The 22796-nt window shown below is 42.9% G+C and overlaps 1 protein-coding gene across 1 annotated transcript in view; it reads right to left on the reverse strand.

The window, feature by feature from the left end:
* STMN2 (stathmin 2) overlaps positions 1–18285 on the reverse strand; it is a 39675-nt gene extending 21390 nt beyond the window's left edge. The window contains exon 1 of the mRNA XM_054191712.1: positions 18160–18285. Within this exon, the coding sequence (XP_054047687.1) occupies positions 18160–18178 (19 nt within the window). The 5' untranslated portion in view covers positions 18179–18285. The remainder of the gene's footprint in view (positions 1–18159) is intronic.
* Between the last annotated feature and the right edge of the window lie 4511 nt (positions 18286–22796).

Consider the following 22796-nt stretch of genomic DNA (forward strand, 5'->3'; position numbering starts at 1 on the left):
CAAGAAAAATCTCTATCCCCTGAGCTATCATCCAGAGTCTTATATGAATGATTTAAGGATCAAAATCTTAAGGCCTGGAACTTTTGAATGGGTGGATTTATTTTCCATGATTTAATGCTCACTGTGTGTAATGTATTTCCTTTGCATCGTATGCCTGAAGGGTTGTCACATACTCTTTTGCCAGCACAGAGAGCTGTAAAACTCTTACTTCTGAGACAGCTTATGTATAAAATGGCTTAAAACCCCAGATATTTCACTCAAAATTTTCCACTAACATGGCTTTGAAGATCCCCCTGGTAAGCAGCACTGAACCAGAATCTGAGGCTAAAAGTGGTGTTTTCAGGAATGCTAATGTTCATGTGCAAAGGTCAGAAAAGCAGAAGGCTTTTTAGAGACTCTCCTCAACACACCCACCCCAGCCCTGCCGTACACAGGTTGTCTTGTCTCAGCATTTCTGAGACTGGGGCTACCACTTGTACTAGCCTGCCATAACAGACACCTAGTAGTGTTTGCTTCAGGACGTTCATGCAGCAAGACAACTCCCAGATTTATGATCTTTCCATCAGAAGTGACCTATGAGCCTCCTGAGCCATGCTGTTTCCTGGGTGCAAAGCTGTGATGCTTGGCTTGGTCCTGTGGCCACACTGGTGGCTGCAGCACCAGCGAAGGACTTGTAAAGGAGATGGTACTTCTTCTGTGTCCTTGTAACTGTTAACAAGTGAGGTGTGGAGTGGACTGGGTTACGGCTTGGAAGGACAGAAGTTGCAGAGCCTGCAGGAGCCTGAACGTGCAGGAGCCCTGTCACGTAGGTAAAAGACACCACAATGGCAGTGTGCCTACATCTTTCTGCTTAGAATCATAGAATGGTTTGTGTTGGAAGGGACCTTATAGATCATCTAGTTCCAACCCTCCTGCCACGGTCAGGGACACCTTCCACTAGACTAGGTTACTCAAAGCCCCATCCAACCTGGCCTTGAACATTTACAGGGATGGGGCATCTAGAGCTTCTCTGGGCAACCTGTTCCCTCACAGCAAAGAATTTGTTCCTAATATCTAATCTAAATCTACCCTCTTTCAGTCTAAAACTGTTACCCCTTGTCCTATCGCTACAGTCCCTCATAAAGACTTCCTCCCCATCTTTCTTGTAAGTCCTCTTTAAGTACTGGAAGGCTGCTATAGGGTCTCCCTGGAGCCTCCTCTTCTCCAGGCTGAACAACCCCAACTCCCTCAGCCTGTCTTCATAGGACAGGTGCTTCAGTCCTCTGATCATTTTTGTAGCCCTCCTCTGGACTCAATCCATGTCCTTAGGTCCTAGGTCCTAGGTCCTAGGTCCTAGGACTTAGGTCCATGTCCTTATGTTGGGGGCCCCAGAGCTGGAAGCTGTACTCCGGGTAGGGTCTCACCAGGGCAGAGTAAGGGGCCAGAATCACCTCCCTCAACCTGCTGGCCACACTGCTTGCTGGTGATCTAGGCACTGGGTGGGAAGTGCAACTTCTGGTCCTTGTGCTGAGCACACTCATTTCCCTTGGAGCACCCAGCAGTCAGGGACTAGGCTATTGGAGATGGCTGCTGTGTCCCAGCACGCTCTTAAGGTCACCTCGTTTATTGTACTGCAGGACCATGTGGAGGCCCAGCTGAGATCTGCACTACTTTCTGTACAAACATGTCGGATGCGAACACCCTGTGCCAAAGAGCTCATGGTGTAAGTGAGAAAGACAGGCAAGGGATGCCAGGGGAGAAATGACCCAGAGGTGAAAAAAAACTGCCTCAGGTCACAGACCCGCTCTGTAGGAAAGCTTCGTGGAGAACACAGGTCTCCTGATTTCTGGATGAGTGACACCTCCATTGGCACAGGCTGTCTCTTTGAGAGTGTTGCAGACAATTTGGGTGCTGGCTGGTGAAAAAGCCCCTTGAGTGAGGATGCAAATCAAGGATGATGAAATAGAACAGCAATGGTATAGTTATGTAGCTTACTATGATCAAACAGCATCTTTCCAAGGTATGAATCGTGCTGCCAGTTCTGTTTCAGCACAGTAAGACTGGGTTACTAGAGCAGGGTGTGACAGACAGACTGCCAGCACTTCTTTTATTTTTCTGAATCCCGCCCTCAGCCATGTGTGTTTGGAATGGTGGCATTTATTCAGTTTTTCCTGATGATCTCTTCAGAGGCTTCCACTGACTTAATTTTGCATCACCCTGATCCCTTTATGTAGGCTCGACAAACTCTTCCTGGTCTTGCATCACCCGGCCCTGCATCACCCACTGACATTGGATGTCATTTTATTCCACGGCGGCTGTGTATTATCATGCTTAGAGAGTATTGACATAATTCTGGCATACTGTTAGTTTTCACAATTGATAAATGAGTTCTGCTACTGTTTCTTTTCATCTGGACACAGTAGATCCTTTCTGGGCTTGTACTGATATTTCTTCAATTATGTTATGAAATCCCTCCTCCTCATGTTTGGACTGACTTTACAGTCAAATTATTTTAAGAGCCATATTGACTTCTCAACAGAGCACATTTTAGGAATTACCCGCACGTTCTGAAAGCAAGCCATTGATACAGCAAAGGAATGGCCCTAAACACTTCAGCGAAGAAGGCAATTAAGAAAGAATGGGTAAAGAATCTAACTTTTTCTGTTTTCATCACTCAAGGAGTGTCAGCTGTTCTGGAGTATCTCAATCAAGGGAACAGAGCTGCACTGCTACCAGCTTCCATGAACAGAAAGTCTGGTCCTTGCCACTTTTCTGGGATCAGATATACGTGTGGTTTTAATAGAACTGTAAGTCAGATATAAAATGTGGCTTTTTTTTTTATAATTCATATAGGGGTTGTAACCACAACCCTCATTAATACACATCCTGTACAACTCCAAAGTGCATATATCTTTGATGTCTTCCAATATTTTAAAAATTGTGCTTTGAACTGATGAAAGCCAAAATATTAGTAAGTCATAACTTAAGACTCGAAAAACAATAAGCGAATTTAATTGCAAGGTGCATTTTTTTTTGGCTTTAGGCAAAGGAAATGCTGAGGGCAATCATCTAAGTAGACATTTATGTTTATATTATGTGGGATAACTGCAATTAAAATTTGCAGTAGGGTTGGACTCTTGATCTTTATCTTCCAGTAATTAAATGTATTCCTTGCTTACTGAGTCATTTCGCTGCTTGTGGAACCTATTGTAATTATTTTCACACCATAATTATCAGGAGAATCCATTTTAGAGACAATGTGCTGCTGTGAGGGCTGTGGAAGGTACCTCTCAAACTAATCATTTCATATAGCCTAGAAAACCCATTTTACAGGGTCTGAATAGGAAACACGTAGACCAATTTATTATTTAGTTTATATATATGTGTCTATACATGAAAGTGTATAAAGTTTTTTTAATGTAAGTTTATTGGTTGATTTTGAGCAATCAATATGTATTTAATGTACTTAATCCAACGCCAAATATGTGTAACTGCATCTTTATGCTACACAATCATTCTTACTGGCTGCCATGATTACCGAATAAATGTCAAAATGCAAAAGACAATGACAGGAGACAGTTTGAAAAATCCAATTTTCTTCTGGGTTTTGAACGGAATTTTAATTCTGTGGGACATTTTAAAATAAGGATGTCTCATCAGTTTGAATAAAGGCATTAGTTTGCTTTCTGTACACAATTGCAAATGATGTGTGTAAGTAGATTACTTAAAAATGAAGGGTTCCTATCCTTGCAATAATACAAACAATGGCATATACATTATAATTGTGTTAATTAACAATGTTATTTTAAATTTGAATGCCAGAACAAAATAAGCTCTCAGTAAATGACTGTTAAGTTTCCGTATAAAAATGTTTAATTAGAGTATGCCTGTCGATGTAACTCGTATTTGTGGCGGATTGTGTTTAAACCCAAGGAGGTGTGACAATGGAAACTGTCTTGCAGATGCCCTGATACTCTGGTTTATATGCTGGTGTTTTACATCATATGTCTTAATTCCCTTTTTTCATAACAAAGACTATAGAAATTTAAATGCTTTTATAAAAATTTTAAGAGTCTACTCAACTGGGTATATGTGGGATTACAAAATATTCCAAAGGACTGAATTTTTAGTTTTAGAGAAATTTAGTCCCTAATTTAAGAAAGTCTGCCTATGTAGGAAGCCTATCAAGGGTGTGTTTATCCCTGGAGAAATCCTTTGGTTCAAACATAATGTCTTTAGGTTTTGAAGGACTTTGAAAGCACTGCACAGAGGAAGCAAAAATGACAGCAACTCCCTGATCAACCATGTTTATACGAGGCAGATTCTGTAAAACTCATCTTTTCATTTGGTGTTATCTCCTAACAAGCAGGCAGCAGAATGACTAGGAAAAGTAACTTTTGGCAGGTCCACAAATCTAGAAACTTGGGCTACTTCTAGACATTTCAGTGGTCAACATGTTCACTGTGAAAATATATTTTCACAGCATTTAAAGACATAAGAAAATTTTCTGCTAGTTTTCTACACAGTCATAAAGAGAGTACAAATGCCCAAGTGAGATTTCAGATGATGTTTCAGTGTGTGGCTGCATAAGCCCATAAGTGTCAATGCTGAAAGACGAAGTCTAAGCAACAAAATAGGAACAGATACTGGGGCAGGGACTGTTTTTTTTAAAATAAATTTACAGAAATAAATTGAGCATATGTAGGTTGGCCCTGAAATTCTCACAAGGAAGGGTTTTTTGCTATTTCTTCCACCTTTCTTTTAATGGGGTCAGGTTGGGGAAATGGAGAGAAGAAGCAGGCCAGAAGCAGAGATGTGTGTGACTAAACAGGAGGGAAGGCTGGATTCACCAGTGACTGAAGGTATTTGGTGCTGTGGAGCTGCACTTGAGGTACTGCATCCAGTTTTTGGGCCCCCCAATTTAATAGGGACATGGAGGAACATGTGAGGGTTAACAAGCAGATGAAGGACCTGAAGCATGTAGCCTGCGAAGGGTGGTGGAGGGGGCCAGGTTTGTTTCTTTGGGCATGATATGCTAGCTGCTTACAACCGCTTGAAGGAAAGATCAATGAAATGACAGACTCAAACTCTTCCAGTTAAATAAGAAGGAACAACAGCCACAAATCACAGCTTGGTAAGTTGTGAGATCATCCATTAAGGAGTTGGCTATGCAAAGTGGTGATTGTCTTTCTTCAAGAAGGAGGACAGGCTAGATAACCTTTAGATGTCCCTCCAACCAGTTTCTTCATAGTTCAATTGAATGAGCTCAATTTCATGTGTGCTGTTGTGGGAGGGAGGGCCTGCTAGCAACATACAACCCCAGCTCCACTCCTCTTTGCTATACCCACCTTTTAGTGCTTGCTCTCCCCAGAAAAATGCATCTCATCTCACTGGAGCTCTGCACTATTTCTATCATTCAGGATTTGTGCATTAGCTGCAGACTCTTGGTGAGCTCATCCCCAGCACACTGTAGAACCAAACCCCTCGTGCTCCTTTCCTGGCTCTTTCCCCAGTCACTTACTCACTCACTGCCCTCCATCCTACCTCCTTGCTTGACAAAAAACCTCATGGTTTCCTTTTGCCACGTTCTGAGAACACCTTGTCTTGAGAGACCCCAGCTGTCCAGCTGTTGGACTTCAGATGTGGCCATCACCATAGACCACTTCCCCAGTCATCTTACATCTTTTGAAATGCAACCATTCCAAGTAACTTTTCAGATTTGGTAAAAACTCTCTCAGCATTTAAGCTTGCTTGCAAAGCAAGCAATAAGCCATACAGAATAGACACAGGCAATAAAAAAGATACATAAAAGTAAATAAGGAGAATTATTGTCACTATCCTTTTAAATTCTGGCTTTGCCCCACTGGGAAGATTTTGTATCTAAATGATCATTTCATTCTTGGAACGGTTGCAAATAAAATAACAGTCTGGTCATCAGTGAGTATTACTTTATGCAGCACAACAAATCTGGACTCTCTGCAAGTTTTGTTATTGAGCAAAACCATAAAATTGTGTTGGAAATAGAGCATGTGGATATAAACGTTCCTATTTTAACCAGAAATTGGCACAATTGAAAACATTTATATAGGTCAAATTTAAGATCTAATCCAGATCATAAAATAAATCTGAGAGATTTATTTAATTGGATATTCTTTGGAGTTTTTTTAGTAAAACTGATTTGGGCAGTGACAACAATCAATGGAGTGGCTTGTGTGAAGTGATGGATGAAATTTTCAATAACTTTGACTCCTGCTAGGTGACAAGCATTTTCCAATTTGTCACATCCTTTCTTAGCCTGAGGAAAAATGCATGCAAAACATGTATGCTAAAATAAAGTTTCAGCTTGAGCACGCCCTGAACTGTGGCCATTTATCAGTGGTCCTCCAGAAGCCCATGTAGAAGATATGGCCCATGTCCTGCGTCATTCTACTGTCATGAACTTACCCTATCTCCCAGTAAAATTAATTACAATAGTTTGAAGTTTTTGTCACTCCTGATCTTGAGTTAACTAATACTGTTTTATTAGCAATCAGATCATTCATGGATGAAATCCCAGCCTTGTTTTAAGTCAGTCGGAAAGTCCTCTTTGACTTCGGTGCATTTAAGTTTTATCTAATAGATGCTTTCTGGGGGGCTTTCTATTTTCTGAACTATTCATCACATGTCTGTTATTCTGTGGCTTTCAGATTTTTCTGTATGATCTTTAACTAAACTATCTATGCAGCTATTATTACTAATTATCTGATTTATACTTCTACTATTGTATCCTGCCATGTCTTTATGCATATATTCAAACATTTGATTGCCTCCATTAAGAAAATAACGATACCACTCAACAGCATATTGCTAAAATTTATCACAGTTAGGCATAGATTATAAATATTATTAAGTACTTTAATAAGAAGATGTGTAAAATGAATGAGAAAAAAAGAAAAATAAAAAATGACAGCCTCTTCTTTGAAACCATGATGATTGTTCAAAGAAATTAGTATATTATTCAGAATTGATTAAATTGGCTGAGATAGAACAATTGCTGGTAGGATATTTTTGTTACAGTTGACACTACAATAAAACTATAACAAGAACCACTGGTCAGAGAAAGTGACCTGTGTTTTAAATAGCTTTACTCAGATTTGCATAAAAGAAATGCATTTATTTTTGAAGATGTAAATTTGATGCATAGATGTCTAAGCTATAACAATTTATATGGACTTTCAGTAATGTGACTGCTCACAATTAAGTCTTTCATGATCCACTTCTGTTTTTCATCTTTCTCTTCTCCTTCCCTCTATTATACTGTTTTTTGATTTATTGATTTTTTTTCCCGTTCTGAAATATTACTGAAGATTTCTAGAATTCGTTTGCTCTGTCAGTCTATTTCTCTCTCTGTAGCTGTTTATCTCTCTGTCTCTCTGCCTCTCTTTTTCTGCAGTATTCGCCTCCACTTACACAGAGAGGATCCTGAAGAAATCGGAGGCACTGCTCTGCTATTAAATTAATCACATGAGGAGTCAATCCCTGCAAAGAAGCTCCATTGATTTCGGTGGGGCTCTGGTGTGAGGGTGCTTGAATCATTTAGGATAAAAAAGGGTCTTGCAATAGCTAGATTTCCAGGGCGCTGTGCACCAGCATAACCCAGCATCAAAAGTTTGTCATTAAAGGCAAATCAAATTGTGTTGTTCAGCCTGTCCTTTATAACAGACTTATGGAACTTCCAGGCCTGGCTTGGTCACATCTTCAGTGTGTTATAAAAGTAACAGGAGCTGGAGATACCCAAATGACAACTTATAATGGCCTGTTTTTTCTCTTTTGTTATATAATCAAATTCTTTCTCTCATATAAAAAAGTCTCTTTTCCTGTATAATCAAATTCTCCTTTATTAGCATAGCTGGCTTTCATACGACTCTTCAAAATAATGGAGATGTTTACTTCCTAAGCTGCCGCTTCATCAGATTTAAAGGGAAAAAAGGGGGCTCATCAGACATAAACCAACATGGGTCTACTACCATAGGTTTGCACTGCTTTAGGATCTAATTCCAGCAAGACTGGTGTTCCTGGCCTTTGCACACCTTAGCCACTGAAATGTGTGACCCATACGCCACCATGAGCCATCGCTATTTGCCATCTGGTGTCACTTTTTTTTTACTTGCACTGCATTAGAAAATATGGGAGTCCTTCCGCTGAGTATTACTTTGTTAAATTACAACAATTTGGCCTACAGTTTTCTTGGCTGGAGGGCTGCCTCTTGCTGCATTTTGGAGAAGCTTTTAGCAAAAATCATTTCACTATTTCTGGGAAGATGACTAGGGAAAAATACACAGCTTGCACGTGGTAAACTAAACGAGCACTTGTTGTATTTGTTTGAAAGGCTCTAGCACTTCGTGCCAGGAAATCATTCCTCACATGAAAAATCTGCCCAGGCCTGGCTGTGGAATAAGTCATTGAAACATCTGATTTCAGGCTTCAACCATGGCTGGGACAGACATGTTCAACCTTTACAACTAATTTCTCTGAAGGCACTTTGTATTGGACATGACTGGCTCCACATGGGCTGATAGTGATGCTTCATGCACTGCTCCTCCTAGTCACTGTGGACCAGAGGAGCGCTGGAAATTGGAAAGAGAAAACTCTGATTAGGATGGCAGATTGTTCACAAGAAAGTTCAGAGCCATATGAAATAGAAATAAAAGGATCATAGGATCATAGAATCATAGAATACCAGGTTGGAAGGGACCTCAAGGATCATCTGGTCAACCTTTCTTGGCAAAATCGCGGTCTAGACAAGATGGCCCAGCACCCTGTCCAGCTGAATCTTAAAAGTGTCCAGTGATGGGAATCCACCACTCCCCTGAGGAGATTATTCCGATGGCTGATTGTTCTCATTGTGGAAAATTTTCCTCTAGTGTCCAATCGGAATCTCCCCAGGAGTAACTTGTACCCGTTACCCCTTGTGTTTTCCATGTGACTCCTTGGAAAAAGGGAGTCTCCATCTTCTTTGTAGCTACCCTTTAAGAACCATAACACGGTGTACTTTACAGTACTGTTCACATCTTTTGTGCAGAAGAGATCAGGATGCCATGCTCTAGAATAGCATTGGCAAGCTATGCATACCAATAATTACAATTTTGCAGAGCACTTGAAAGTACTTCTCTCATATTTAATTCTGTTTTTCAGACCTTGCACACTAGAAGGTGAAATTCTTTACACTGTTAACCTAATGCACTATGATTCTCTAAGTAAGGTTTTTCTCTTAATGTTTCACTGCAAAAAATGTGAATGTACTTCAAAAGTGAATAACCTGAATCCTCAATGCAGATTAAAATAAATATCTTACTATTACTTTTCCTAAGAAGTCCTTATTGATATTCTACTTAGAAAATAATGATGTTTAGAGGTAGAACATCGTTTCCCCAGCAAGAAGCTTTTTGCCTTGAGAACAAGTATTTTGTTGACAAATATTCAACATTTTGGTTTTCCAACCACCATGAGTATGAGCTTCTTTCCTATCTACAACATATAATAGCGAAAGCTCCATGACTGCAGTCTTGAGAGCGTCAAAAACTATCATCTAAAACACATAGAAAAGATACTAGCTTAGAAATAGTCTTTTGTGTTACATCTACGTAATAAATTGAATAAAAGCTGGTACCTGGAGACAAAGACTGTATATCCAAGTGACTATAAATACGACTGATGAGTGACATCAATTGGTCTTTCTTTTCAAAGGAATGATGTAAGAAACAAATATATCAAAATAGTTAAATGTGGTATTTAGTAAAGGCTAATGAAATGGGTTACAGAAGGGAATTTCACTTCCAAAAAATGTCTTTGAAAAATTATAGAGCTTGATTCATGCATTCATTTTAATTTAAAAGATTTCCTAGGAGTGTGCAAACATTTCTTACAGCTCCATCCAGGTAACTGGAGGATCTGCAGTACAAATATACTAGCAAACCAAAAAATTTAATTTTTGCTACATTTTTATATATAAATGTAGGTAAAAATATTTGTGCATCTTTGACCTGGCTTTGATTTATTCAGTCTTTTGAAATGGAAAAAATAATAACCATAATAATACTAGACACTTCAGGGAGCCCTGCCAATGAAATCCCATTAGGACCCATCCTAGTGGAAACCCGAGGATGAATTTTAAGATGTGTCTATCAGAAATCTTAGGCAAAAAGGACAATTTGTGTTTTCAACAACTTTAGGAAAGATCAAAAATATTATCAAGATCAAAAGTTATAGTTACATAGTCGCTTAATGACTACTGAAAATATTTAAATTTATTGTAAAACCCTGAAACATTAAGAAGTGCCTTAGCTAGCTTCAGGTAAAGTATATCTCAGCTTAAGTTAAATTCTCAATTTGTAGATTTCTACGCCAATCCATAGTATAAAATATATGTATCATTATTTTTTCTTTACCTATGAAATTCCCTAAGGATTATAAAAAGTACCTGGATAGCACAGAATGCTAATACAGCCTTAGAAGGTAAATTGTTCTGTTTCCTAATCTGATCGGTATGGATTTTTGCAACTTCTATAACGTTAGAGCATTGTTACACATTTCAATGCAGTATGGGACATAACCTCTTATCCCAAATCTGAGGTAAGTATAAGATATTATCCCCATCTTAATGAAGAGAAAGTCAGGTCATAAAATGATTAAGGGACAAATCCAGTAAAGGAGCTAGATGCCTAAAATGATATTTAAGAAAAATTCAGGCTTATAAAGCCAAAATGCGATTCTGCAAATTCCTACACAGTTGCAGGGATGTCATGAAAATCCATAAATACCACAATTTGTGTTCTTCAAATTGGTGCTGCATTGCATGTAGGTTGCTACTTTCTTTTCTACAAGCAAGGATGTCTCAGACTTGAAATGTTTAATCCCCTAATATTGGGAATTGCGTGTTCTTCCAAAACAGTCCTGTCCTCTGAAGAAATTAGTGTAGCCTATTTTCAGAGAGTATGTTTCACAAAGAGATAGGACAGGGTCCTCCATAAATGCAGGGACAGCTGAGGAGAAACATTGCTGGGTGTCTCACTCCTGCCCTTTGGTACAACTGTGAGCACCTTGGACTGGGAACTGCCAGACTTGGGTTCAATGTCTTTCAGAAATGAGGGATTCAAGCTGAAGGGTCCTAATTGCCACCCAATAAAACTTGAATTTTATTTTCTGTTCCCACAGCTGTTTCTATTTTTTGTCCAGTGGCTGTATCGTGCAAAATCCAGCGATGGTCCTATAAACCAGAGCTTCCCAGTTAGTAGGTGGAGGTCATGGTTCCTCTTGTGTGTTCTCCTGTCCTCTCTCCAGCATGATGCCATTCCTACGGAAGGGAGGGAAGGGGCCACAGCTTGGTGGCTCTGCTGTTGTCCAGGGAGGGAAGACATGCAGGGACAAGGGCCACCACATCCCAGTGCCACACTTGGAGACCAAACACCAAATGTTTGGCTGAGTGGGAGGACTTCATGCATTGCCACCTCTTCTTCCTCCCACCATGATGGTGAAGACCAAATAAGGGCTTCTCTGTGGCTGCGGGTAAAACGCCCAAGGGACTGTTGAAGTCTCACCATTCCCCCCTGTATTTCCCTCTGGTCATAGGGTGATGAGTACACCTACTCTGGGAAGATCTTAGCAATGGCCAGAAGAACTGACCTTTCCCGACGTGTTGTGGAGGTACAGTCACACCTGCATTCCACCACAGGTGCCGTAGAGCTTTACTAACTCTATCTTCAGTCACCTCCTTAAACTAACCCACCTCCTTGGCTCAAAACTGGTGAAAAAAACCCCCACCAATCCTTTTCCGTGATTGTGTACGTGAATGATCATGATTCCTCCACACAAAAACTGCTACAACAGTGATGTTTTGTGTGTTAGAATGAATGCATAAATTATAATTTATTTATTAACTTCTTGGATTAGACAGCTACACCTACAAAAAATAACATTGCTAAATGTATTCAGCAAAGCCTAATGTTTCGTGTAGACGCTGTGCATCAGTTTAACAGCACATCCTGGCACAAAGAGCTTAAATTCATTTCATTTGTTAAATTATGTATTAGCAGACAGGAAAAAGAAAAACATAGTAAGTGGAAGAGAAAATCAAATAATTACTGAGCAGCTTTGTATGCTGGTATTACTCGGATGCAAGATGTCTTTAATATTTTGTTCCCAGGGGCCAACATTTCTGCATTCATCCATTTTATGGACTGAGGATGCAGGTCTCTGCAGACTGAGGTCTCCAAAGCAATTTTTTTCTGTTTTTGTAAAGTGCTGAGAACTAGAGCAATAGATACTGCCTGCACGGTAGTCATGGGTGCCCAGCACCTTTCAGGACTGAGATAATGTGCCCCAGGTAGAATTGTCGGCTGATGTTCACATGGGAACACACATTTCCAAGTGGAATCAACAGTATTTTCAAACTGAATGAAAATCAACACCACCTCAGACTGTATCCATGGAATTCATAGCGTGAGGATTGCGTGTAGCCTAGAAAGAATTGTGAATAGCAGCCATTCCTCCAAATCAGCTACGGATTTTTGTGTCCCCATGGGCTAAGGATCAGCTGGTTTTGCTGAGGCCAGTGGCTGAACTCCACTGGCTCCAGTGAGGCAAGACTCATTTGCAAAGTTGGTTAATCTATCACCCATTTTATGGATACTGCTGAAGAAGACATGTTCTCTACAAGCCACATGATAACAGCAACAGTTTTAATTTATAAAGGTGACTTGTGTGGAGAACTAATGTTGGATTTTTTAAGGTAGTTACTGCAGAGGTAAGCAAGCACTGCTGGTTCATGATGTGATATTTTCTCTTCCTTAAAGCATTGGGCAGAACTGCGGAGGGTGCCAGAATAAAGGGCTTTGAAGTCTGATAACATAATTTGAAAGGTAAATGTACTCAATCTATATACAGCCTGGGGGGAGCACACTCTGTGAGAAGACTTGTTGGAGGACTTCGCTGCCAGCTGCGTGGTTGTCCACAGGTCACTGGGCAAGGAGCCACCCTCAGTCCCTTACATTCAAGTGGTGGCTTTCTTGCCATACAATCTTTAGCAAAGCTTTTAGTGAGGTAATTTTCCAACTGTATCAATTATTTGGAGTGACGCCATTTTAGGATGCCTACTTAAGACACCTAGGGCTTGATGTTCTTCAGGAGCGCTGAACATGTCTTGTTCCTTTTGACTGTGAACTAATAAGGTAGTTAAATTAGACCTACATGAAAATGCTGCGCAGGTCAAGTATTGCCCAGACCTCCCTGTCACGGGAACCCTCTGATCTCTGTGTTTCAGACTACATAATAATGCCTCCTCCTCACAGAAGCCTCTTAGGAGAACTAATTAGTTAATTTTCTACAGTCTTCGAAGGCTAAAATGCTATCTAAATATATTGCTGGATATGAGTGTCCCATCTCTCTTCTGTAAAGAGTGGTTTTTTTTAATTAATGCTATTAATTTGAAAATGGAGAATTCTTTTCAAAAGAAATGAGTATAAATGTCACCTGAGAAAAATCTAACCATGAGGTTAGATTGCACATATATTTATAGTAAAAAAATAGTTGTGCAAAGTGTGATCTAGACAAATGTACTACTGTAGAACAAATACCAGAGAAATTAAAAAAAATAATTTCCAGGCTTAATTAATTAATGAAAGGAAATTCAAATTGGCAAAAACTAAGTGAATGAATTACAGGAACACATCATTAAATAGGGAAGCCTTTAGTCTAAATAGAGCTTATATTTGGACAAAGAGGTGATGGAGGTGGAGGTGAGAGAACATTTTGGAAGTGTTCAAGCTGCTGAATTTTATTTTTATTTCCTCAGCATGTTATGGGATCTCTTCCATAAGATGACAGAATAGATGACGCTCCATCCTCCTGCTTGTACACTTCACAGGGTAAGTAAAGAACTGCTTTGAGGCAATATAAATTCTTAGCCATATGGGCTGTTTTTAAATTATTACTGCCTCAGTTCTCAATAGCAGAAAGAGTAATCCACTCTTTAAAAACAGGAAAAGAATGTGAATAGGTGTTAACCTTCAGTTCTCTAGTGAATTGTACTTGCCAACAACTCTATATTAGCTTAGTAATCAAAATTCTCAGAAAAATAAATTAATTGAAAGGTTTCTTCTGCTAGATCTTGACAAAATCTGGAAAAATGGTGTCTCACTCAAATCACATTTCTGCTAACATTATGAGACAAAAACTCTTTTCTGAATCTTGTCTACATATGTTCTCATCTTAAAGTAATTTCCTATTTGTCTATTCAGATAAGTAGTTTTCTGACTGTTGAAAATAATTCACTGCTGACTTGTATTCATTTATTTATAGAAGGGGAAGAATCGTATTTATTTATAAAAGAGAAAGGTTAAAACCTTCTGCTAAAAACTGCATAATATGGAAAGGAGAGTGTTCAGTCCAAATTCCGGCTGGTGCTTAGCCATATGTTGTTTAACTTGAAGCTTGTCGCTGCCACTGATGTCCAGATGACCACTCATGTGCAATTGTTGAAGATCAAGCAATTGTTTAAGTGCACTGGCAGATCAGAGGCAGAATGCTTACCCCTTTGCAGTAAAAAAAACCAAACTAGTTATTAAAATAATTGAACCAGTTAAACTCAACAACCGTACACTTATTTATCGCTTCATATGTATGTTTATATACCAGATAAAACAATAATGTAGTACTCATTTAATAGACAAACTTAGGAGTGACACTGCATCCATCAAGCTAAGTATCGAGGTCTGAGCTTGTAACTAAAATGCAAATGACAAAATAGAAGAACAACTCTGAAGTACTTTTACAACAGTTTAATCAGTCTTACTGAGATATGCAAAGGAGGCATCGTGGGCCTGCCTGAATTCCCGTATCCTCATAATCCCACCCATTTATCACCTCACAGAATTCCTGACTACCTCAAAAGGAGCCCGAATTAAAAGACTTCCTTAAAGCATTATTAACACATATCCCATTTATTTCTGTTAAACAACTTCCTATAAAATAAACAAGAACCATAAGCGTGACTGAGATTTTCTATGTGGTAATTGTCTGAAGATGTTTTCGTAATAAATATTCCTTAAATTAAACACTGCAAGGAAACGATGAAATAATGGTTTCAGACACCTTTTTTAGTTCCAGGGGCATCACTAACTGCTTCACCCTCACACTGCCATGTACATACCCTAAGAAAGTTTATCCAACCAGGTTACGTGGCCTATCAGGTCTGTAGTGACCCCACCTGCAGGAGCTGCCCATTTATGTTACACGCATCCCATATGGTAGGGAGCATAACGTATGAATGAATCCGTCCATACAATCCAGACTTCATTTGGAAGATGGCGTCAAGGGGAGGATGCAATATAAAAGTTCCCAGAATTTCTGTACAGTCATACAGTCATGTTAGATGAAATTTTAAAATAAGACACCCTTAAATATAAGTTAACTAACTAACTAACTAGATTTGTGCATGTGTGCCTGGTATGCATCATTCATATACTATGTAAACTAAACAGAAGGAAGAACTTAATGGGCGTTCAGGTTGTACTGAGCTCCAGAAGTTCTTGCAGCTGTTGAAATTCCTACGTAAGCCAAAGGAGCTTTCCTTGAAAACCTTTTATTTAACAGAGCCTAAGAGAAAATGAGGCTTAATTTTGCTTTCTATGGCAGAATATAAACACAGGCTTATCAAGGTATTTAGCATCTGCCTAACCTGAGTTATGTGAAGAGTTCTGCCCAGAGCCAGCAGGACTATTGACATGCTCAAACTCAGACACCTACTTAAGTGCCTTGCTGGACCAGGGCCAGAAACATAATAACGGGCCAGCTTAAGCTGATTAGAAATGTTCTGTTGGCTCCAGTGGCAGCAGGATCTAGCCTTTATTGCCACTTTGCAAAACACAGTGCTCAACGGGGGAAAAAAAAATCAGGCACTCTGTAATTCTCTCAGTGGTCTATTGGGTAAAGCTAGAGTACAAAACAAACGTAGCTTATTTAGCAGTAACTGGAAATGTGTATGACTGAGGACGTATGACTAATATACTATCTAGATCCTTATTTTCTCTACAAAAAACTACAGCAAGGAAGAATAAGATTCAAAGCAGTGGTGAAGAGAATCTTTAACCTTTCTGAGTTTAAAGAGGGAAAATGCTTTTAATAAAATTTCTTTCATTTTTTTTTGTAATTGAATGCTGTTCTAATTAGTATTTTTAGAAACCTGGGCAGTTACACTGCTTTTTATTGCCTGTATATGTAGCTTGTTAACCAGGTATTAATAGGCAAACTGGCGTGGCATAGTCAATCCATCTCTGGGCAAAGCTAATGATTCCAGGCATCTCTCTTGCTGCAGGAACCTTTATGTTTGTGTGCTGCGAGATCATTAATCAAAGGCTGAAGAGCCCTTTCTTCCCTAGTGACAGAATTCCTAACAGGGCCTTCTGCAGTGATAAGTCTCCGACCGACTACAAATTATCAATACTGATTACCAGATTGCTGCAGTGGGGAGGGGACGGCGTGCTCGGCACTGCAGGGCTGGCCAGACTCCCACAGCCGTTGTCTCCCTCCTTTATTTGCACCTACAGCTGTCTCATGCCTTGTTCCCAGTGGTGCCACAGCCAGGTTTAAATTGCTGTCAATCCCCACCATTCCTCGGGAGCAGAACATCAGCATTCAGATAAAGAAATGTATAATGCATCGGTTACAGCCAGCACCAGGAGGATTCGATATAACTTTGTGCTACATAATTAAAAGTGATAGCAGAGTCTGCACAGAATGGGAATTTGAATGGGATTTGCTTCTTGGGGAAGGGTAATAATCGCATTGGAGCGCTTCATCCTCATTTTGTGGGATTTGTGTGTGCATGACTTTAATGATGAGTGATTGTGAAAAACTTGAATTTGAATGCGTCAAGCGCAGGTCCTGCCTCATCCCCCCCCACCCCAAAAAAAGAAAAATCAAGGAGTAATAGGGTCTGGATGCTTCCAGCAGCCAGTTGTTTCCCATCTCTCGCTCCCACACCCTCCACTGCGATTTTCCGCTCCTCCACCCACTCCAGCAGCCTCCCTCGAACAAAGGGGCCGCAGCCGGGCTGCTGCCTTGCGCCCCCGCCGCCGGGACAGGCGGGGGGGTGTCTGTGGCCAGAACGGACCCGAGGACAAAGTGCTCCCCGAGACCCGCAGGATCCCCGGGGCCAGGATACGGCGGGGAGCGCCCCGCCCGCTCCCCGGGGCCCAGCGGTGGGGCGGGGGGCGGCGCAGGGTGCGGCTCCTGGCCAGGGATGGCGGGCGGGGGAAGGGAGCCGGGGCGGGTGGGAGGATGCTTTGCTTGCAGCTGAAAAACGCAAGATAACAACCCCCTGGGAAAGAAAACCAGGGTGGGAACGCTAGAAAATACCAGCTATCCATGATGCAGTGACCTACTTCAGCCCCCCCACCTCCGCCGCCTCCCTTCCCGGTCTCCCCCCATCACCCCCCCGACAGACTGCAGGTGCGGGCAGCGCCGGGCCAGCAGGCAAGAGGCGGCTCCTTCTTCCTCGCCCCCCCGCAGCCCCCGCGCCGGGCTGGGCGCGGCCGGCCCGCAGTGCGCGTCGCCGCAGGTGCCCGCCCAGCTGCAGCACCCCCCCCGACCCGGCACCACGGCCCCCCGCCCGGCCCGGTGTCTCCCCCCCAACCAAGGGCCGCCGCCCGCAGCCCCCCCGCCCCCGCCGGGCTCGGTGCCGCTCGGTGGTGCCGTTCGTTTTCCCTCTTCTCCTCCCCACGCGGTTCGTTTCGGAAGCAGAGGGGAGCGCTGGCCCCGGCCGAGGAGGGGTATCGGGGCGGTGGGAGGCATATTTATAGCGGGGATAACTTTCCGGTTCTTTTTTTTTTAATTTTTTTTTTTTTTAAATGCCATAATATATATATATATTCATCTTTAAAATAATGAAAGCCGTTTCAAAATCAGGCTGTGCTCATGTGCTGACCTCCCCCATCAGTAAATCCTTAATCTGATCTCAGGTTAGGACTTTAAAAGATCACACACCCCCTCCCTTTTTTTCTGATCAAAGAAATTAAAAATACGGTTAGCGTTGTCTTGATTTTTTCTAAACTTCAGGGGCACTGAGAAGAGCACCCAGTGTAGGAAGCAGTCCTAGGAAATAGTGGCCATTGTACTGGCTGAAGAAAAAGAGATGCGTTTTCTTACCCATTGCTGTTTTAGCCATGGTAGGATGTGCAGGCTCTCAGAGGTGGTGAAGGCAAAGGGGTCCAGCTACAGCAGTGGAGAGAGGGAGAGAAGACTGAATAAGGCACTGAGTCAGCAGAGTGGGGCTGTGCAAGAGAAGGAGCAAGAGGCAGGAGCCCATGAATAATTATCACTCCTCTACCCAAGCAGATTGGCTCTAGAGGTCCCCTGACATGACTCCTGCAGAGCCAGAATCTCTGGGCATTAAATATTGATCCACCAATGGTGCTGGAGTACAAAGTGCCAGAATGCAGTTTGAAATGGAAATCAGTCCTTGAATGCCTCTCCCCCCTCGGTCTGGCTTTAATAGTACATTCCATGTCAAATGCTTTATGTCTTACATGAAAAAAGCCTATTGGTGTTGAAGGCTCTGCTGTTGCTACCTGTAAAACATGCACAAATTCATTTTAACACATCTTATTCCAAAGACATGACAAAAAAGAAAGGATCAGTGCAAGAGGTTTTCTAAACCATTTCAGCAAAACAGATGCTCAGATTATTTTTACCTCTGCATCCTATTTCCTACAAAGGTATACAGATTCCATATACAGTTGTTTTATGCTGAATGTTCCTGCATTCGAGTATTTATTTTAATATCCCCTGACCTAACCCTGGACAACTCGAACTCTGCTAAAACTTGGGGAATGGCAGCTGCGCGTGTTCACACTCTCAAAGGGTTCTGCAAAGCCAAAACCAGGATAAATGTGAAAATAAGTCAAAAACCACTTCTCTGATGTACTGTAACGAGAGCCACTGGAAAGCTGTGAGCTTGATTCACATGATAAAGTGTGCAGAATGGGACCTGATATGGTTATTACATGAAAGGGGATAGACACATTCTAAGGATTCTCTACATTAATTTTAAGGATTCTCTACCCCAAGCAAGAGGAAAGCCAGTGACATGACTGACAGCCGCTGAACAGTTGTGGGTGGCTAATTGAAATTTTGGCTAGAAACATGGCAGTGATGGGACCTATTTGTACACCCCCTAGGGCGGGAAGTAGTTGCTGGCTTAGAGGAGACAGTATTCAAGATAGTGATACAAAGAGGACGACACTCAATCTTTACCTTCTTATCCTCACACTGTCCCACTGGAGATCGTTTGCCTCTGCCAGGGCAAAACCAGTCTTTTTGTCAAAAGCTTGCGTTGATAACAGACTCCCACACTGCTTGCAGACAGACAAAACATATGGCAAATTTTCAGCTTGGAATTTGGAGGGCACCACTTGTGGAGTTCTTTCATGGTGTATATGGGTGGATGAGAAGAGTAGGAGAGAGCGGGCAGAAATCTGCAGGGTGGAGGTGTGTTCTCCCAGAGCAGGCAGGGCATTGGCACTGTTCTCCTTCCCTCAGTAGTGCCATTTGCAGCTGCACAGACTGTGCAGTGTGCCAGCACTAACCACGATGAACTTCCTTTGTGTCTGCTTCCCTAGAACAGGTAATGCAGGATTATGCTTTTTGAGCTTCCTTGAGGTCAGTAAGCAGCATCTTTGAGTAAAGCAGGGCCCAGAGTCTGAGGGTAGCTTTCTCTTTTGAGTCACTATTGATGATTTCTGAATTGCAGGAACTAGGCTTTTTCTTTAAATGAGAACAGTCAAGACTGGAAGTGAGTTAGGGGAAGGAAACATCCCCAAATTGTACAGCATGCACAGAGAGAGGCGTGTGATTCACCAGTGTGTGAGCTGTGGCACAGCAGATGCTGTGATGGCTCCTTGCTGAGGACGCTTTGGCTCAGTGGTGAGAGGGGGATGAGGCAGGTTTGCTGGGATGCAGGGGTTGTTCTGTCTTTCTGTAAGGCCCTACCCTCACCAAGAGCAGGAATACGTCTCCAGGGGCCCTGAGGCCTTTTCATAGAACCATAGAATGGTTAGAGTTGGAAGGGACCTTAAAGATCATCTAGTTGCAACTGCCCTGCCACATGCAGGGACATGTCTCATTAGGCCAGGCTGCTCAAAGCCTCATCCAGCCTGTCCTTGAACACTTCCAGGGGTGGGGGCAACCACAAGTTCTCTGGGCAACCTGTTCCAGTGCCTCACCACCCTCGGAGTAAAGAATTTATGTTGGGGTGATACAGCTGTGTGGTTGTGTGTTGGGGGGAGGGTGAGCAGGAGACGGAGATCTAATTGTACTGGGATGTCTGTGGAGAGGGGAGCTTATTCCTGAAAGGAAAATGGTGAGAAACGACTGACTGATGTGCGCATAGGGGCGGAGGGAAGGAGGCGCCTTAGAGGGCTGGGAAGCCTCGCCCTAACCGAGAGACACCCCCTGGGCCCCCAGTAGGCAGGGGTGTCCCTCCGTACCGTGATGGGGGCCGGCCCGGCGGGGCAGGCGGCGGGGAGGGCAGAGGGCGGCCGGGAGCTCTCCGTGGTGCTGGACGCGGGAGGAGGACTGCCGTGCGCTCTCCATGGTGCTGGAGGAGGAGGCTCTCCCCTGGGCAGTGCCCGCCCGCTGCGTCTCGGCCAGGGCGGGCAGGTGGGGTGGGGGGCGGACAGGCGAGGAGGGGGCGGGCAAGAAGAGGGGCTGGGAGCAGCAGGGAGGAAGGGAGGGATGGGGAGCCCCCCACGCCGGCCCTGTGGTCCCTCACCGGAGCGGGTGAGGTGCCACGGTGTCGGCCCCGCCCGGGCCGGTCGCTCCCCACCGCCCTGCCGCCTTCCACCGAGGAAGCGACTGGGTTGGGCTTGGCTCTGCGGGGCTCAGCTGCCCGGGGGCGGCGGGGACAACCGGTGCTGCGCTGTCATAATGCATCTTGGCTCGGCTCGGCTCCCCATCCCCCGCCGCGGCACCCGGCACGCCCAGCAGGCAGCAAACCCGCCCTGGCATCTGTCTTTTTAAATTTAATTTCATTTTTCCTCGCCTTCGAGCTTAACCAGCAGCAACGGGCGGCAGGCAGAGTGGGAGGGTTCCCGCCGGCGGTGGGTTCCCACAGCCCTTGCAAGGAGGGAGCTCACTTTTGGCTCTCCGTTAGCCACCGCCGCAGCGACCGCAGCTTTTCCCCGCTGCCTTTGCCGCCTCAGCCGCTGCCACCCGGCAGTGCGGGAGCGGCTCCTCTGCCCGCCCCCCTGGTGCCCGGGGCCGAGGCCCGGACCCGAACCCTCCGCCGCCCCTTCCGAGGGAGCCGGCGCGGTGCGGCCGTGGGTTGTCAGGCCGTGGGCGGCGGGGGGACAGTTCTGTTCTCCCCCAGGAAGGACGTATCGAGCTCCTGGGGCGGGGATTGCTGAGAAAGTGGTGCAAGAAATTGCATGGCAATCACTGTCATGTCAAAACCTTGGCATATACAGGAGCAGTTATTAGACACTCCATATATCATTTCTGATCCACTGCCACCTTTTGATGTTGTGTTTCACATCAATTTTAGAGAAGCATGAATTAAGCTTCAGCATGTCCTAGCAAGGCTAGGACTTGTATTTTTTCACAGGCTGGGCCTTCTTTTGATTGACATTAAAATGCATTTGCAGACAGCCTACCTCCAGGTTTGTGGATGTACAGGCTGTAAGGATGTGCTGCTGAGCAAAGAACTCCTGAACTGCTTCTAAATAGCAGTGGACTTTCATCCCACTTTTGTTGGACATTTCTTCTGTGGTCTTGGCCAGATGATTGAAAAGGTTTTGTTCTTTTTTTCCCATTTGTTATTTTCTTCATTTGTTAGAAAGGATCTTACTTTTTACTGCCTTGCAGACAAGACAGAAGGGGAGGTGATACTGGAAAGATAAATGTTTATGCAGCACTTTGGAGACTATTGTTGCTAGGTAAATGAACTACATTGGCACTGAAATAATACAAATGGCAGAGACGGGAGTAAGTCATGAATCTCTTACTCTTTGCCTGTGCTTTGCGTCTCTGCTGCACTGGCTGGGAGACTGTGCATCCTTTTTAACTGCCTTAAATAGCTTGAGAAATTCAGATTTTTCTTATTGACTTTTGGGAGACTTGTTTACACTTAGCTTTTGTCATTAGGAAAAGTAATGGACCTTATTTAGAGAAGCTGATTTTTTTCTTTGGTCACTCCTAAATCTTCTTTAGGCCTCCCGGAGCAATTTCTCTTTGTGTCTATGCAATTTTAGAAAATTAATTAGTAATTAGTTCATGATTAGCTTGTCTTCATCCCTATTGCTTCCAACCCGTTACCCAAACCTATGGTAAAAGATATTATTCAGACTGTATGATGAAGTCCTCAAAAGTCAGAGAAGAATAGTGTCTGTGCAACTTTAATTACTCCTTCTCAAGCATATGTATCACGATAAAGTTTTTAATGCTATTTTTTTCCACCAGATTCTCCCTACATGCATAACAAGATGGATGGTATTCCCTTGGTGAGCACTACTTGATATTTTATTTTCATTCTCTTCTCATAAAACGGAACCTTGACATAGTCCTCTGTGCCCTTGAAAGCATGGGAACAATAAAGATTTTCTTGCAGGAATGTTTGCCAGAATATTTTCATAACATGGGCGAAAAAATCTTTTGTCTATCCTTATTCTTCACAGCAGGCTAAGTACAGGTTAGAAAATGTTCGCGTAGTTTGAGTTTTAGTAAGCAAACAAAAGCTGCGTATTTTAATGTGAAATTTATAGAGAGAAGACTACAAACACATGCATGTG

Source organism: Rissa tridactyla, chromosome 2 (genome assembly GCF_028500815.1).
Source record: "Rissa tridactyla isolate bRisTri1 chromosome 2, bRisTri1.patW.cur.20221130, whole genome shotgun sequence".
In the NCBI taxonomy this organism is placed as follows: Eukaryota; Metazoa; Chordata; class Aves; order Charadriiformes; family Laridae; genus Rissa; species Rissa tridactyla.